Source organism: Carettochelys insculpta, chromosome 5 (genome assembly GCF_033958435.1).
Source record: "Carettochelys insculpta isolate YL-2023 chromosome 5, ASM3395843v1, whole genome shotgun sequence".
Taxonomy (NCBI): domain Eukaryota; kingdom Metazoa; phylum Chordata; order Testudines; family Carettochelyidae; genus Carettochelys; species Carettochelys insculpta.
The window spans coordinates 123,316,989-123,333,898 of NC_134141.1; the positions used below are offsets into that span (position 1 = coordinate 123,316,989).

Below are 16,910 nucleotides of genomic sequence, written 5' to 3' on the forward strand. Positions count from 1 at the left end.
TTAATGGGGTTTAACAAGTATTAATTCAAAAGGCCTGCCTGACTTGGACATACATTTGATTTAAAATTCGGAAATCACAGTCTTTCCCCAGATCTCTTCCTTCAGATATTCTTTTCAGCCAGCCCTTCTGTGTTGGTATACTGAGACTTAGATATGGGCCTCAGTCAGCATTGGAAAGCAAGCCGTGCTTCCTTTGTATTGAAAGAGGAGCTGGGCTGAAGCGGGTGCTTTTTTATTTTTTTATTTTTATTTTTATTTTCATTTTAGTTTTACATTCATAAAGATGCAGCAAGCCTGAGGGCTAAGAACTGCCAATCCCCCAGGTGCCAGAGCCCAGCCCTGGCAAGCCCTGGCACAAATAGAGCACTGCTGGCAAGTAATTTGAAAAAAACAAACAAAAACAAAAAAACCCCACGGCGTTAGATGGAGCACTCGTGTATCCGTTGTATCTGGCTGGTAAATGCTCTGGGAAAGGGATGCAAACACCCCCGAGAACAGCACTGCCCGATGTCTGTGGAGCTCTATAGTCTGGTGCCCCAGAGCAGACATCTGAGAAGCAAGGCCCTTCCAATGATCAACCTGAGCTATTCAAAGAGCCGCAAAAGAGAAGGCTCTGGCAGAGGTAGGGTTTTGTAAGGTTATGTCTGAGTTAGCAAAAGAACTATAATGGGAGGGAAGGACTGTCTAGTGCAGCCCTCCAGCACCTGCTATCCACTCTGTGATGCTTGTCTGGACAATGCATTGGCACCTGGGACTGAGGACGAGCTGAGGGTAGGAGCTTAAGGAAGGACCTGATCCAGCCTCTCACCCTCTGGAAATCAATAAGAGATGAAACTTAGTGCTCCCTCCCTAGCCACTGGGGTGTATTTCATTTGCAAAAAAATCTGGCCCCTTCCCGCAACCTTTCCCCTCACCCCTAACCCAGGGGGTTATTCCAGGGAGGAAGGCTGGTGCCCCTGCCCGGCATTCCCACACCTCTGCAGCCTTGGCTCATTTAACACAACACACCAAGTGTAGGGCAGGTTCCTTTAGCGTTTGTAGGCAGAAGGATTAAAACAAAACAAAACAAAAAGTTTTACCACCGCATTGCTCTGCAAACTGAGAGGACAGATCTGCCAAGGAGCTGGGTAAAGCCACTAAAATTACACGCAGGGCCTACCGACTCTGTTCCTTTCCATTTTCACTAACTCGCGTGTACACACACACACACAGGGTGCACAATGCAGCTGCCTGACTGCTGCGGCTTCCTGCTCCCCTGTCCCCACGGCTGCTCCATGACATGCTGGGGTGAGCTGGGGAGATGATGCGAAACAATGACAGCTCCCTCCCCTGGTGCAAATTTTGAAGTCCAGGCAAGATGAAGATGAGTTGCCTGGTGAACGGATGGAGGGCCCCGTTCTGAGCCCGGCGACGTATAACAGCCGTGTGTGCTCGCTCGCTCGCTCGCTCTGAAATCACCCAAGAAGCTTTCTTTCTTCTCTGCGGGCCAGGTAACTTGAATCCTGCAACGCCTCTTTCGTGCGTCCCAGTCCTTCCCTTCTGTGCTGCATCCCGCCCAAGATTTCACTGGAGTCGCAGGGAAAAACAACGCTCCTAAACCCCGGATTTAAAACCCCTTCTGCAGCCGAGGGGGGGCAGAGGGGGGCTGGTTGGTTGGTGCCCCCCTCCTCTCCCCTCCCCAGCCAGGCACTGAGCTGGTGTTTATTTAACCGCCTAGGAATTGTCTGCCAGGCATTGTTCGGCCAAAGCCCCGAAGAGCACAACGCGGTGGCGAGGCACAGGCTAGGCTGCTGGGCTGCGAGCCGGCCAGGGAACTCGGGTGGGAGCCATCGCTCCCCGACCTACATCCTCTCGCCTGACCCACGCCCGGCATGGGTTGCTTGTCAAAGAAGTAGCGTCATTAGTGCTAACGGTTCTCCCACAGCTCCCCCCGGCCCCGATCGACAGTAACACCCGCCCGGGGCTGATGGCACAACAACCCCCCCCCCAGCCCGCGGGGTGATGTTTTTGCAGCGGCACAAGCTGAGCCAGACAGACAAACAGCGAGACGTTCGCCCAGCCAGAGCGCCCGCCTCGCCCGCCCGGCCCTTATTGTCAGTTTCATCCTCCGCTTCCTCCTGCACCGGCTCCCCGCGGCCGGAGCTCCCCGCCCCGCCCCGCGCCCCAGGCAGTTGCCCCGGTGTGGGGGTGACATGAGCACACGCCGGCGAGGGATCGCAAAGGAGACGGGAGGGAAAGAAAACCAGCCCAGCCGCTCCCCTTTGCTGCCTGGGCACAATGGAAATTGACTCTCTCTCCAATAGCCATGCGCCTGCTGCTATTTATAGCCAGGGGCTGGCTTGGAAGGTACCATTGTGTTGCTCCAGAGCGGGCAGAGCCGGCGGAAGGGGGGCGGGTGTGTGGCGGTCGGGGGGTAAGCCGGGAAAAAGGCAAAATCGGATCGCCCCCCCCTCTTTCCAGTCCCCACCCTGCTCGGCCATCCGCGCAGCGCCCCCCTCGTCTGGCTGGGCGCTTGGGCCGCTCCAGCCTGTTTAAACGGAAAGGACACGGATCCTCAATGTAAAAAAAAAAAAATAAAAATAAATAAATAAATAAAATAATAATAAAAAAAAAAATCCGCCCCGACCCAGGGAGCGAGGGAGGAGTGTGGAGCGGGCGTGCATGTGTGTGAGCGCGCAGCCAGAGCCGAGCCGCGCGGGGGGCAGAGGAAGGCAAGAAGATTTTCTCTATGTATATAAAGATGGCCACGTTGGCGAACGGAGCCGCAGACAATACCAGCCTGAGTAGCAACCACAGCAGCCCCGGCGCCAACGGGCACATGAACGGATTAACCCACAGCCCCGGGAACCCGGCCACTATCCCCATGAAGGACCACGATGCCATCAAGCTCTTCATCGGGCAGATCCCCCGCAACTTGGACGAGAAGGACCTGAAGCCCCTCTTCGAGGAGTTCGGCAAGATCTACGAGCTGACGGTGCTGAAGGACAGGTTCACCGGCATGCACAAAGGTGAGCGCCCCCGGGAACTTCCCCGGGAGAGTTTGGGAGCGCGGGGGGCGGCCGGAGCCCCCAGAAAAGCGGAGCCCGAGCAGGGGGAGCGGTGCCACGCGGGGCATTTCTTCTTCTCGCACTCTCTGGCTCGCTAGGCTTTGGCGCTCGGCCGGCGAGGCGAGCCCCCCAGCCCGCCGGCAGGGAGCTGTCCGCCGACGGGTGGTGCTGAAAGAGACGGAGCGGGCTTATTTCTTTCTCCGCCGGAGCTGCCCAGGTCTCCGCGCGCAGGGCGGAGGGGGAAGCGGATTGCCCGGCGGTGCTTTATTAGAGAGCGTTCAAAACCAGAGACCCGCCCTGGAAATAAAGGGCAGGGGGAGGTTTCGTTATTGTGAAGCCACCTACCCCTACAACCAAACGCCCGAGGGGAGAAAGAGCAGGCGAGGGGCTACAAAATTGCCAGGGAAGCTGGAGCGAGAGCAGCGGGGCTTGGTGCAAAGCGGAGTCTTCCAGCAGCTCCAGCCAGCCCCGAGACACTTTCCTCAGGGCGGCTGTTCAGCTCTGCGGGCGGGCTGGGAGCCATCCGTAACTTTTTATTTTTATTTGCTGGGGACGGCCCGCCGCGCCCTGCCCGGAGCGGTGGTTCCTCCCCAGCCTCGGCTGCAACGGCGGAATGGGGTCTGCAAACGTTCCCTCCTCCGGGCTGTCGTGTTCCGAGGGGTAGCTGAGCTGAGAAAGATGCCGCGGGAGTACAGGGCTAGACTGATCGCCAGGCTTGAAAGTAGGACGAAACTGAGCAAGTTGGAGGCAATTTACATAGAAGACCCGCTTGCTAACAGGAGGCTTGGGGAGCCAGCAGGAATTACCTCCTTGCCTCCTGCTTTTATTGGCATTACTTTATTGCGCTGGTTTTCTTCGTGTTTTCATATTACTAAGTCATTATTTCGTGTTGCTTTTAAAAGAGGACGCAGCCTCGCTACAGCACCACACCAATACGAATACGTGCTCTTGAGCCGGGGAAAGTCAGCCCGTTATTAAATTAGCGATTAAAGGCCAACCTCTGCTAACCCAGCCAACTCCTACTGGAGAAAAGCCCAGCGAACAATTGCACTGGGTCCATAGCTGTTCCGCTGCCTAGATGAGTTGTAAATCTTAAAGTTAATGGCATGGGGAGAAGTCAGCTGCTTCCCCCGCCCCGGAAAAGAATGCACAGATAACCCTCCCTCCCTTCCAGCAAACAATGCACCGAGCCAAGAGCCTGGCTAGGGTTTGTGAATTGCAAGGCGCCTTTCTCCCCCAGATGCTCAGTGTAACCTACAAGCTCCTTTACCTTCCCATCAAGCTTCCTAGAAACCACATCTCGGGCAGCGTTTGATGGTTCTCGTTTAAACAGGTCGTGGATTTAAAACAAAATAAATACAAAAAAATGTTAAGTGCCAGGAGCTTGTGCCTAGCAGATGAGATCCTGCGTGTGTGTGTGTGTGTGTGTGCGCGTGTGTGTGTTACACGGGGCCCTTTCATAGGACTCATAACCATAATAAAACTTCACCCCAGAGCACCGCTGAGCGCAAAATGTAGGCAGCGCTTGGAGCTGGGCTCTGGCTTAGAGGGTTTCTTCTCGTAGTGAATCTGTACTTATTCCAGCTCTGGGCCAACTCCAGATTCTGCATCTCTAAAATACCAGTGAGCTCAGGCTCCAGCCCAGCCGGAGAGATGTGAGTTGGTGTGGATGCATATTCTCAGAGGGGAGGAGAGAGCGTTTATCTTTGCGGGCTTCTGCTGGGCAAATATTCCTGCAAGAAGCCACTCACCGTACTGCTTCTCCCCCCGTCTTTGCTTAGAGGTGCCCCTGAGCTCTGGAGCCCGGCTGCGGCTCAGCCCTGGATGCCCACCTCTTCCAACTTCTGGGCTTGCGATGGGTCGGGCTCCGGAGCGCGGCTGGGCACCCCCACGCCAGCCCTGGAGAGATAAGGTTGATTGAGTCCGGCCGAGAAGCTTTTGAACTCCTCGCGGGCCATGGGGCGCTGCCGATTGATTAGCTAATCCTGATCAAAATGCGCCTCTGGCTACCTGCAAAAATGACTTTCTTGCCACCGGTAATTAATTCCTATTGGGTCCCAAAGCACGGCGGGGCTGTGAAAAATTAGGGTTGCATTTGCTTCTAGTTATTATTATTATTATTATTATTATTATTATTATTATTATTATTATTATTTTCTCCCTCGCAACAGAAAGCAGAATATTAACTCTGATCCTCCTTTTTTTGGCTAGGGCGGGGCGGGAGAGTTGAAGACTGGCATAAAGATCTGCCAACTTTAGGGCGTAGGGGCAAAAACCCGAGATACTTTCCCCAATTGCTGTATCAGGAGTGTGGATTTTAATAGGTTCCTGACCCTTGTAGATTTCACTCGCAGAGCTAGGACTGAGAGTGCAGGAAGGCAACGGTTAATGGGAGCTGTGGTCTGTTGAGCTGCCTGGAAAGAGAGCCCTTTCCAAAATAAATAAGATTCGTTTTAAAAATGACCATAGAGCTGAAAAAAATAAGAAAATTCTGCGTGCATCTGAGGTGCACATTTCCTGAGATGAATAATCTGTGTAGATGAGTCTCAGATTCAAGGGATCCCAGTGGGATGTTGTTCTGGGATGGGGGAAATGGAGTAGGGGGGAGCTAAAGGTAAATTCAGTGGTTGTCCCCTTCTCTCTTCCAAAAAAAAAAAAAATCCATTTCCCCAAGCTCCTGAATTCCCAAGTTCTGTGATCGTGTTTCAGCTTTTCCCCCAGCCCAGATACTGGAGAATACAATATTTTTGCAGGCACGTGTGTGTAAGTGTAAGGATCGGCGGGATTTTGATACAAAAGTGCTTTCAGGGCTTCAGGTTAGCTCCTATTTTCCCTCCATCCCCTGAGCTTTCCTTCTGCCTATGGGGCAGGAACCCACATGCTCCCCCTCGGCTACTTTGTGGTGGTGTGCCAGGTTTGTGAGGATGTTTCACCAGCAGAAATCTAAGCAGCTTTGACCCACCCACACCAGTGTGCACACACACTCAACTAATCACCGTGGAATAATTTAGCAAGCCATCCATTCATAACTCCACACACACACACACAAACACACCCTTGTCTAGCAGCAGAGTATGCGTAAAGGCTGAGTTACTGGGAGACATAAAGGTTAGTGCTCTCTGGACAGCCATATTACATTGCATTATTTGAAGTCATTTAAGACCAATTTTAACAGTATTTAATATAATATTTATGAATTAATGTAATCAAATATAGAGTTGTCCCCACAGATTTAAGCAGCTTTACCTTGCTACCGATGCAGCTTGTACCCCAAACGTGGGATGTGTTTGAATCTGAAACACACCAGCCGCATAATATGCTATTTAGGAAGTCAAAGTAGATCTGTGTCTCCCACTCTCAACTGCGATTCAGTGAAACACAGGTGGGTTAGCTCACTTAAGGAGTGAGATTGTGGGTGCTGGGAGGTATAGCAAGAAGCATTCCTAGCTCTGAAAGTGACAATGTCCTTTCAAATAGCCTCTGGAATAAAAAAAGAATTCAGAGAAAACCACTGCTGCAGTCACATTGTTAGGAATAGATGATGCTCTCAGATGACCCAAATCTCACTCAACAAATCAGTAAAAGCATCTAGCAAGATGCAGAACCAAAATATCAATTTGTTTCCCCTGCTTGCTCTACCCTCTTCTCAAAAGCATGACTGATTTTTGGAAATCAAGCCACCTGGCGTGAAGATACCCAAGGCTTCCATTCATTACTTTCTCCCATGAGAGAGTTCTCAGCATGGTACCAGTTTTTCGTATAACTCAGAAATGCAAAATAACATTGACTATTAAATTAAGAAGCATGATAGAGTTTGAGGATATATAGCTAGATGGAATGTATGGGGATGGATAGATAGATAAACATTTTAAGAAATGAAAATTCAGACAAAAAGGACCACAACTAAATACAGGCACTGAATAAACACTTCCACAACTGAAACATTAAAGGTTTGCCTGGCTGAACGCAATGCACATAGTATTTAGCATGGTAGTAAAACAGAGAAGTTTTAGGGAGGAGAATGCACAGATAAACTGGAACGAAAGCATAGGTGCTTCAGGTTTGCTGTCTGAAGAACAGTCCCTGCAAACAGGCAAAAGGCAGTTTGATAACTTTGATCTAAGAGAGGGAAATGAAGCAACGCAAAGACTGATAAAAACAAAACAAAACAACCAAACCAGCCCCTGTATTTTAATAGCACTCTGTATAAATGCATCTGTAGCTATGTACATCGTATATCAAACAAATAGCCCAGATTGCCACGTAAATTACAACAGTAGATTTTAAGTCTCTTTTTTCCACTGGCCTGGACCTCAGTTCTGGTGTTTAATAGAATCTGCACCCAGTCCTGTTATGCTTGTTACCACTGTGTCAGCATTTCTGATACAAACTCCAATTTTCAGGGTTCTCTCACTTGGCTGTTAAGTTTTACACTCAGCTGCAAACTTGTTCTTCTCCCCATCCCCTTATCAAATGAGATAATAATAGGAGCAGTTAATCTAATGTGCTTTGCTTATAGTTGTATCCCTGGGGGTGAGGTGTGACAGAAGAAAGAAAATAGAAATTTGTACTTCCAGGTGCTTTTTTTCGTTGCACTCCCACAGCTTAACTCTCTGTGTCCTAAATTTTGATAAATTGAGACTCTTTGTGCCATTCAGTGATAACAGCCATTAGTGGGGAGAAAAAGTTGTTTAAAGGGCTGACTTATTTTTAAAGTAAGCCCACCAGAAGAACAGAAATGGGTACTGTAAAAGGAAGGCTGGGAAGGCTGTAATATTTTGCAAAGACTTGAAGGACCATTGAGCATGGTCACTGGAGGAACAGACCAAAAACGCCAGTCCTGATGGTAGAAAACACTAGAAATATTGTCGCAGTGAGGCCGAGGCCTGTGATCCATCTAGTCCATGCTACGGTCTATGACAGTGGCCCATGCCAGATGCGTCAGAGGAGGGTGCAAGGCAGTCTGTGGGGGATGAGTCAAACAGAACATTAGCAGACTCGGGCAGGTGATGGAATGGGATGGGGAGAGGAGCTGATGGAGTCATGGGAATTTTGCCCGAGTGAAGAGGGATTAAAGTGGCAGTGACTGTCGCACTCAACAGGATTTTGGATGCTAGCCCTTGAGAGGGAGGGCAGATTAAAGAACTTCTGTGGGTTGCAGGTGGGCACAGAGTGAAGGGGCTGGCAGACAGCGGAAGAGCCCTTCTGCCCTCAAGAGCTGTGAATACGCAGCGTTCTCTTTCAGTCGGGGGAAGAGGATTTTTTAATCATGCATACCCTATGCACAGGCAGGCCAGCCACACTGACCCGGCAGATCATGGTGACTCTGAGGAAGCTGTTACGGTCCCTCACAGCAATCGAGTGTGACTAACGGAGGGTTTATGTGACAGGCAGCAGCGGTTCTGAAGAAGAAATGATTGAGGGAGATGATACAGTCTATTTGGGTCATTTACCTGTAATCAGGAGAGAAAGCAAACACAACAACAACAAAACCCTACTTTAACCAGTTCCAACACCTTGAATCTGGTTTGTCTGTAAAGTTATTGTAACAGTCCAGAACAGCAGAAGGCCATGAATTTCACAGTGGTTCATCAACCACCTCCTTTGTACTTGTGCCCTACTTTGTTCCAGTGTCTGTCCAAAGCAGACAAACAGTTGCATGAGCTAAGCCAAGCCTAGTCCTCAGCGAATGGGACTCTGAATCAAAGCATCTCTCTCTAGCACCAAGGGCCTGCCCCCTCCTTCCCATGTGGAAATCAGTAGGCCTTCTGCCAGCTGCTTCAGTGGGAGCGGATCAGGCCCCAGATTTGCATACAGCCAGTTAGCTCCCCACACAGCCCTGTGCTCATTGTGTGGGCCACAAGATTTTTAAAAGCTGTGGGTGGGGGAGTTACTTAGTAAACACAATGTCTTCCGTTGATGTTATCAGTTGTCCTACACTTCCAGAGCTGACGACTTGTCTCCGATTCCCTTCAATGAAACAAAGTAATACTCAGAGGAAGAAGGGAAAACAAGCAAAATAAGTCTTATTATAAGTCCCTGTCTTCCTTTCTCAATCACACAGGAGTCCCACAGATGCAAAGAGGGTGGTACCAGATGTAGTTCTGGAGAAATGAGCCTTAGCTATTAAACACATCAATGGGACTGGGGAACAGAAAGCATCACACAAGGTAGAAAATAAGGCTGCTAATCTGCCTTAGCTCCATGGACTGAGCTGGGGTCTCTATTGTGAGGATTTTTTTTTTCTTTCCGAGTCCTCCAATGTGCCCTGTACTGACTGAGATCTCAGGGACTGCTTCCCTGTATGCTGGGCTGAAATACTTGGTGGGAGCTGACATCAGGGTGTCATTGTGTAATTTTGATATGGTTGCTTTTGTCATTTGAGCCCCAGCCTGGATGCAACACCCAGGTGAATGCAGCATCTAATGCACATTCATTAGCCACAACTGACATCTTCTCAAAGGAAGAGAAGGCTTATTATTGTAACGGCTTACCATAAAGATAGATGGGAACACTACACCTCTCAAACAAAGTGCCTGGGCATATGCAGTGGCTGAAAATAAATAAGATACAGCCATCTATTCCATAGAAATGAATGGAAAGACATATAGATGTTGTGTTCAGTTTGTCAAGCAGGAGCAACCAAAATTATTGATCAAGGCAAGGGGAAAAATTGATAATGAACTGGACTCCGAAGAGATTTTAATTGACAGTGACTTCCATGAGCCAGCTTTGGACAGTGTATATAAACTGACCACGATGGAACTTTATTGCGAGGTTCTCTTCTTTAATTAATTGTCACCTTTGTTAAGACTGGCTACAGATCAAAGGTTTAAAGAGACTTAATAGGTTCTTAGTAACAAACCCTTAACGTGCCTTAGAAATATCCGACAGCTCAGCCAATGAGGCATACAGCTTTCGATCTACCTCACCCTTATCTGTTTATTTCTCCCTCCTTTATTCCATTAACCATTTTCTGGGATGGGTGTGTGATGGATGCTCTTGTCACTGGGACCCTGTTGTCTGGAGAGGTGGGCTACAAAGATGTAAGTTAGAGTATTTTGCAGATTGTGGATCAGACTAAGACGCAGTACAGATATACAGAGAGAAATTGTCGCCTTTGCTTATGCCATACAATCTCCCCCCACCTCCACACACACACACACACACACAATGCTGTTCAACTCCATATTTCTCTTATTTAATTCAACAACAACGTTTTGAGATATAGTTTGCATGTAAGATACTGAACTGACTAAAGCTGTCTCTATTATTTACATAGAGATATTAGTACATATGTGTGTGTATATCTATCCACAATCATACAAATATTTTACATACATATTCATGAAAACACACATTTAGTATCCGAGCAAATAAGTATATATATGTGTGTGCAATATGTACACACTTGTATACATCTCTCAATATTTCACTTCTTAAATGCAACATTGCAGAAAGCTTATTCTTCGTCACAAATGACCGGTGACTCGAATTCTTGGAATCGGTATGTGAGGAGCTGAATGTGCTACAAAGCTGTTTGTTCATTGTACTCTAATGATACAGTCACACTTAATTAATCCAGGTTGGGTTTATGCGTAGCGCATCTGGGTCTCAAAAATGTTTCAAGATAACCGGCCTGACTTTCCAGCCTTGTGACTGTGTGGCTCCTGAGATGAGTTTTCTTCAGACAGAATAAAAATGGAGCTTTGCAGACAAGGGTTGGTCTGATTAGATCTGATGGCACAGTTGGGCAGTTTCTAATACAAATCTCTATGTACAGAGTGCACAAACAGAGCACGCATGTACACATGGATAGAAAGGACAGAGTTACATTTGCCCATAGTTCCTCAGCTTTTCAATCTCTAAGGATAGATTCACTTCACACAATAGCCATCATTCACTGCAAACGCACACAAATAGCTTTGTTGGAGTCGACAGCTTCTTGCAGGTAGATGAATAAAGCAGCATCAACCTAATAATAACCCAATAAAACAGCGCTTCTTTAAAAGGATCCAGAGGGATGAAGGCTTTCAAAAGATCAAAATATACATCACAGAGTGCTTGTAGAATTCCCAGGATTATGTTTCCTCTACATAATGTTCCAATTCAGTATTTGATCAATTCTAAGGGGACCAGTGGTTTAGGAGGGGTGGGAAGAATATTACTTTACCAGCCTAAGATGCTTGAGGGTGAATGAAAATCACACTTAAAATTGTATGAGGAATACAGTAATGAGAGTATCAATACTTCTTTAAGGAAACTGACAGCCTTATAGGAGAGATTCAGTTCTGTGAGCAAAGGTCACAGTGTAGATATTCTTCATTAATAATATTGATAGCTCGGTTGACCAGTCTAACCAGAGATTGTATAAAGTAACTGCTGGAATAGTCAGGGAGGAGGACGATACAGAATTTACAAAACTGTGCCGTAATGTTAATAATATTGATTGATCCTAATAATATACTACAGTACAAATGTTTTGAAGCACTTCTTTGAAATATTGCCTGCCAGACAGCTCCCTTTCCTGAGCAGACTGCGCTGGCTTGAAACTCTTTGAAAGCTTCACACAGTGTAAACTCGGCTTCACTGCCTGTTAAAAGTAGGGCTCATCCCTTCTTTGGTATTCAGAGAAAGGAACTGCTGCCCTGTCCAAATGGCAAGTGACCCACTTCTCTGCTATCACACATCTCTTTGTATCTTTCTTTCAAATAAGATCCTTGCAGGACTGTATCGCAGAAGCAAGGGGATCATAGACATTAGAGATAGCAAACGCTACATAAGCCACATAGTCGAGCCCTTATCAGAGCTGGATTGATCCCTAAGAGGAATTTTCCTTTGCTAGCCTATGTGATGATGCTGACAAAAAGTTCATTTTTGGCTATTTATTTTCTGGTTATTTCACTTTACATTTTTCATGTTTCAAAATATTTTTATTTAATGTGAAAAGAATCTGGGGGGAAGGACTGCATACACCCACACCCGCACACGTCTAAACTCTTCACTAGGCAGACAAGGACCTGATTTAAAACCTACTGAAATCAACAGAAAGAGCCCCTTTGATGTCAAGGGACTTCAGATCAGGCCTCAAGCTAGAAACAATTTTGCAAGATACTGCTCATGAGACAAGAACTCCCAGTAATATGAAAAGCAACTGCCTTAAGATTGTTACTCTTACAAATCTAGACATGCAGACCTGCTTGCATCAGGATCTATTAACTATTCCCTATTCTGCAACCTGCTGTCTTACCTCAGTTCGCAAGTGCATTCACTCAGTTATGCCATTCAGCTCAAAGCATCTCATTCTAGTTGCTGTATGGTAGTTTCAGAAAGGTTTGCCTTGCATTATGCCTTGGCTCAGTTTCGAGGGCAAGAGTTTTCCTTTCTCAGAGGTTTAATTGTTTATGAAAGTTATTTATTTGATCAGAATCAATCTTCAATACTACCTGAATCAGGGATCTGATTTTTCACTCATTTGTGACAAGCACAGTCCCTGATTTATGTAACCCCTCCCTCCCTCCAAAAGTTTGTTGGTTTTGTTTTTTTTTAAATAAAAGACAAAAGCAGATCTCATTCAATAAGCTGGCAGAAACAAAGGAAAACATAACCTATGTACCATGGTGGGAAAGGGAAGGTAAAAACACCTTTAGAAGAGACGTTGTTTGCGAGAGCCAATACATAAGAGACTTAGCAACCCAGCAACTAAGTATCTCATGAATGATTTCACTCCAAGTTCATGATGAATGGAAGCAGGGAAAAAAACAACCCATCAATATATTGCAGAAGAATTTGCACATAAAGATGCTGCTGGAGATAATGGTGATATAGGGGTGACAGTTTTTACTTTCCACTGGCGGGGATACTAAAACTTAATGGCAAATTAAACAAAACAAAAGAAAACATCAACATTCATTCTCTACTAGTCACTACAGGCTAATACACAGCAGAGGCTGCACATTTCCAGGTGCTGCCAGTGCTTTCTGTTGTTTTCCAGCTAGGCAAGGAGTATGGTCTAGCGGTTATGGGCTTACCCTAGGAAACCAGATCTCCTGGGTTCTCATCATAGCTTTGGTGCAGACTCACCAGGAAAGTTGAGTCAGTCATTGAACTGAGAGTCCTGAGCCAAAGGTCTGTAATCCATGGAGAGGATTCCATAGGTTCTGGCTCACACCCTTAGTGCCTTGATCTCTAAGTTGGAGATCATTTCTGAGGAATGCAGGGTTAGGATGTGAGGCTTAATCAACATTAGGAAATGATTTTGAGACTTTTAGATGAAGGATGCTAGATCAGGGCAAATTACTGAGACCAGGGGAAACACACTTCCCCGAATTCAGGATTTCAACCATAGGCATGAGAGCACGAAATGAGTCTCACGCATTTTGGCTGAGCGTCTCGTTTGGCTGACATCCCCTGCAGCAGGCCGTGGGGGTTTTGTCATTCATTTCAACAGGAAGCAGGATCAGGCCCACTTTTTCTGATGTTGGTGCCTACAGACAGCATTTTATTCACTGACTCAGGGTCTTGAATGAAAAGAAATAACATTTCAGTGAATCAGACAGAGACAATGCATTGTTATTATTATTGCTCCTTAGGGAACTGTATGGCTCCAGGCTCTGGGACAGAGCTCCGCCACATCTTTCCATTTTGAAGGCCTGGGGCAAAGCCCTTGATTTCATTGAGCCTTGAATCAGGCTTAAGCCAATGGGCCCATAGCAAGCAAAGGTCAGTGGGGACAGGACACTACTCCTGCCCGATGGCTCCTCACTGCTTCAGGTTCACTGAATGTCTATCCATTGACTAGGGCATGACCAAAGCCCATTGAAGTGAATAGTAAGACTCCCACTTGGCTTTAGTGTGATTTGACTCTGGTGCCTAGTGAACAGAGGGACATCACAAAAAGCTACCACACCACTGGGCCTAGAATCATAGAACACTAGAACTGGAAGGGACCTCGAGAGGTCATCACGTCCAGTCCCGTGCCCTCACAGCAGGATCAGGTGCCATCTAGGCCACCCATGAGAGGTGTTTTGTCTAACCTGTTCTTAAACATCTCCCATGAAGGAGATTCCACAACCTCCCCAAGCAATTTATTTCAGTGTTTAGCCACCATGACAGTTAGGAAGTGCTTCCTAATGTCCAACCTAAACCTTCACTGCTAATATTTAAGCTTCTTACATGAGAGGACATGAATGGAGGAGGCTGTGGTCTGTGCAGGGTGGGCGAGGGGAAAAATGGGAACCTCCGAGGCTCCACTGTGTGGAACAACAGGATTCCAGAGCCTAGGCAGTCAAATCAGCCTGAAACTCATTTGTGAATCATGTAAGTGAAAAGGAGATTTTCAGTGTATCTCCCATGTTAACCCACTAGGTACCAACACTAGCAAATGACAGAAGTGGGTTTGCATTTCTTCCAGGGTTTAGGTTTTTGTGGCTACTACATTGGGCTCATATCTGTCATCTCTCATCCCACTGAGCTCATCATTCTGAAAGCCCAACATAGAGGTGTGTCATTGGGAAGGGGGGCTCTGACTCACTGATGGTGTAAAGTCACCCACCCTCCTTTTTCAGCCTTGGTTTGCTTGACATCATGAGGATCTGCTTTTGTCACAGATGTTCTGCCAAAGGTGGGAAGGTGTGCATACAATGGGATGCTGTCTGAAATCCAGCTTGGTCTCAGTTTCACATGATTGGGGCAGCAGGAAAGTACAGGTTGAACCTCTGTGATCTGGCACCCTCAGGACCTGACAGGTGCTGAAGAAGAGAATTTGTTGGACCATGGGAGGTCAGTATTGTCTAGCAACATTACCAACACTTCCACTGCTTATTGGGCTCTTAGAAGACGTGTAGGGGTAAATTAGAGCTAAAGAACAGCTCAGAACACTGAGATCCAGGACTGGTGGTTGTAAACAAACTTTATGGGATGACAAGAATCCTGGCCATACCCAAGATAAGTGGTCATCTGGCTAACTAAAATCATTCTAGATTATGGAGGTTGCCAGCTGAGGGAGTGATGGATGAGAGAGGTTCAACCAGTATGTGTCTGATTATCTGTATTTTTGTAGCTTCACCAATGGCATGAAGAAGGGAAAAGGTGGGTTCTTTTTGAAAAGAATGGACTCTCTTTTCTCTCAATTCTTCTCTCACCAGCAGTGGGTGGGTTGTGTTTTTAAATGCTCTCTGGCTATGGTTGGTTTGTAGGCAGAGGTCACATAGGTGCTAGTAGGATTTGGACTCAACTATTCAGAAACGGATTCAACCTTGCTCCCCCCCCACCCCATATGCATATACACTTTCCCCACTAAATTTGGTTGCAGGGCTGCTCACTCCCCAGCTCAATTCTTAGAGCCAGATCCATGTATTTGCTTTCCAAATTGACTTCCTAGGTTCTTCCTCTTCAGGTTTGGTCCAAAGCCCTGGCTCCTTTAGCTTAGTTGCCAAGCCGTGTCTTTGCTCTCCACGTGAACTTTCCAGGCACAAGCTCTCATACCAGGCCTTGAGTTCTCAGGGTGGCTCTGTGGAACTCCACACTTAATGCCCCAGTTCTTGGTGCTTGCCCCAGAGACCTGGTTCTCCTGGCCACCTGCTGATTTGATACATTCACTTGCCAGGTCTGTGCTCCATTTCCACAGTTCTCACTAGCTTCACCAGATTCCTCACTCAACACTGTTGCTGCCCAGGTTGCCTGATGCATGCTAAATTCTCACCCTGTGCTTTCTTCGGGCACTGCGCAACTCACCCTATCTCTGTCTTGGCTCTAAAGTTTAACTCCCATCATTCTTGCCTGTCCCCTTGCTTCCCTGTCATCCACCAACTAGGCAGAACTGGGGGCATGCTCAGCATTTACACAGGAGATATGCTATGCTATGCTATGCGGGCAAAATAAGAACCATGACAAGGATTAGACTCTGTCCATCCAGGCCAAAGAAACCCACCTCCGTACAGAAGTTCAGGGCTGTAGAGGAACAAGGACTTAAACTGTGGCAAGGGAGGCTTAGGTTGGACATTAGGAAAAACACTGGAGAAAATTGCCTAGGGAGGTTGTGGCATCTCCATCACTGGAGATATTTAAGGACAGGTTAGATAGCTATCTATCAGGGATGGTCTAGATGGTGCTTGGTCCTGCCATGAAGGTAGGGGACTGGACTCAATGACCTCTCAAGGTCCCTTCCAGTTCCAGTGTTCTATGATTCTATAAGGCTCCATTTCCTCCTTTGAAGATTTTTTTTTTTAAAAAAGGCTATTTGTAGTACCCAGAGGCACTGAGACCTCATCTGTTGGCCTTACAACTGGTGCATTGGCTGGGAAAACTGCTGGAAGGTCTCAGCCCAGGGAAGCATGTAGTACCCAAAGGCACTGAGACCTCATCTGGGGTGAGCGAAGTCTCTGCTTTACAGCCCCAGCTTCACACCAGCTGGCCTTTAGGTCATGTGATAGACAGCAGGGCTTTAGACCCTATGCGCACAGGTTCTATCTCTGAAGCATAGGTCTGTTGGTGTTACAATATCATTTCACCAACATTTTTAAGTCAAATTAGCACCAGATTTCTCCACCATAACAATGATCCCTCATATATTTTCCTCTAGACTTTGTTTTCCCTACACAACAGATATCTTGCTTCTTACAGCAGATCTTTCGTTAGTTCTGAAGCATTTTTCATATTTTAAATCCTTCTCCACAGTGTAAGACTGAGGGGACTGGACATCAGGAAAGCTGTGTGCTGTTCCCAGCCTGCACTCTGTGTCATCTTAAGCACAGTCTTTAAACCAATCTCTGCCTCAATCTCTGTGTGTGTACGAACAAGAGTGATGATGTCCAATTTTGCTCAGCGCTTTGTGTGGAAAACATCTAAGTACAAAATATTTAT

The 16,910-nt window shown here is 47.0% G+C and overlaps 1 protein-coding gene across 47 annotated transcripts in view; it reads left to right on the forward strand.

Moving 5' to 3' along the window:
* Positions 1–2,728: 2,728 nt before the first annotated feature.
* The window catches only part of CELF4 (CUGBP Elav-like family member 4), an 860,865-nt gene continuing 846,683 nt past the window's right edge, over positions 2,729–16,910 (forward strand). For 46 of the 47 annotated variants that reach the window (XM_074994371.1, XM_074994394.1, XM_074994372.1 and 43 more), the window contains exon 1: positions 2,729–3,008. In XM_074994371.1, the coding sequence (XP_074850472.1) occupies positions 2,729–3,008 (280 nt within the window). The remainder of the gene's footprint in view (positions 3,009–16,910) is intronic. The other variant, XM_074994405.1, reaches the window with a different exon arrangement.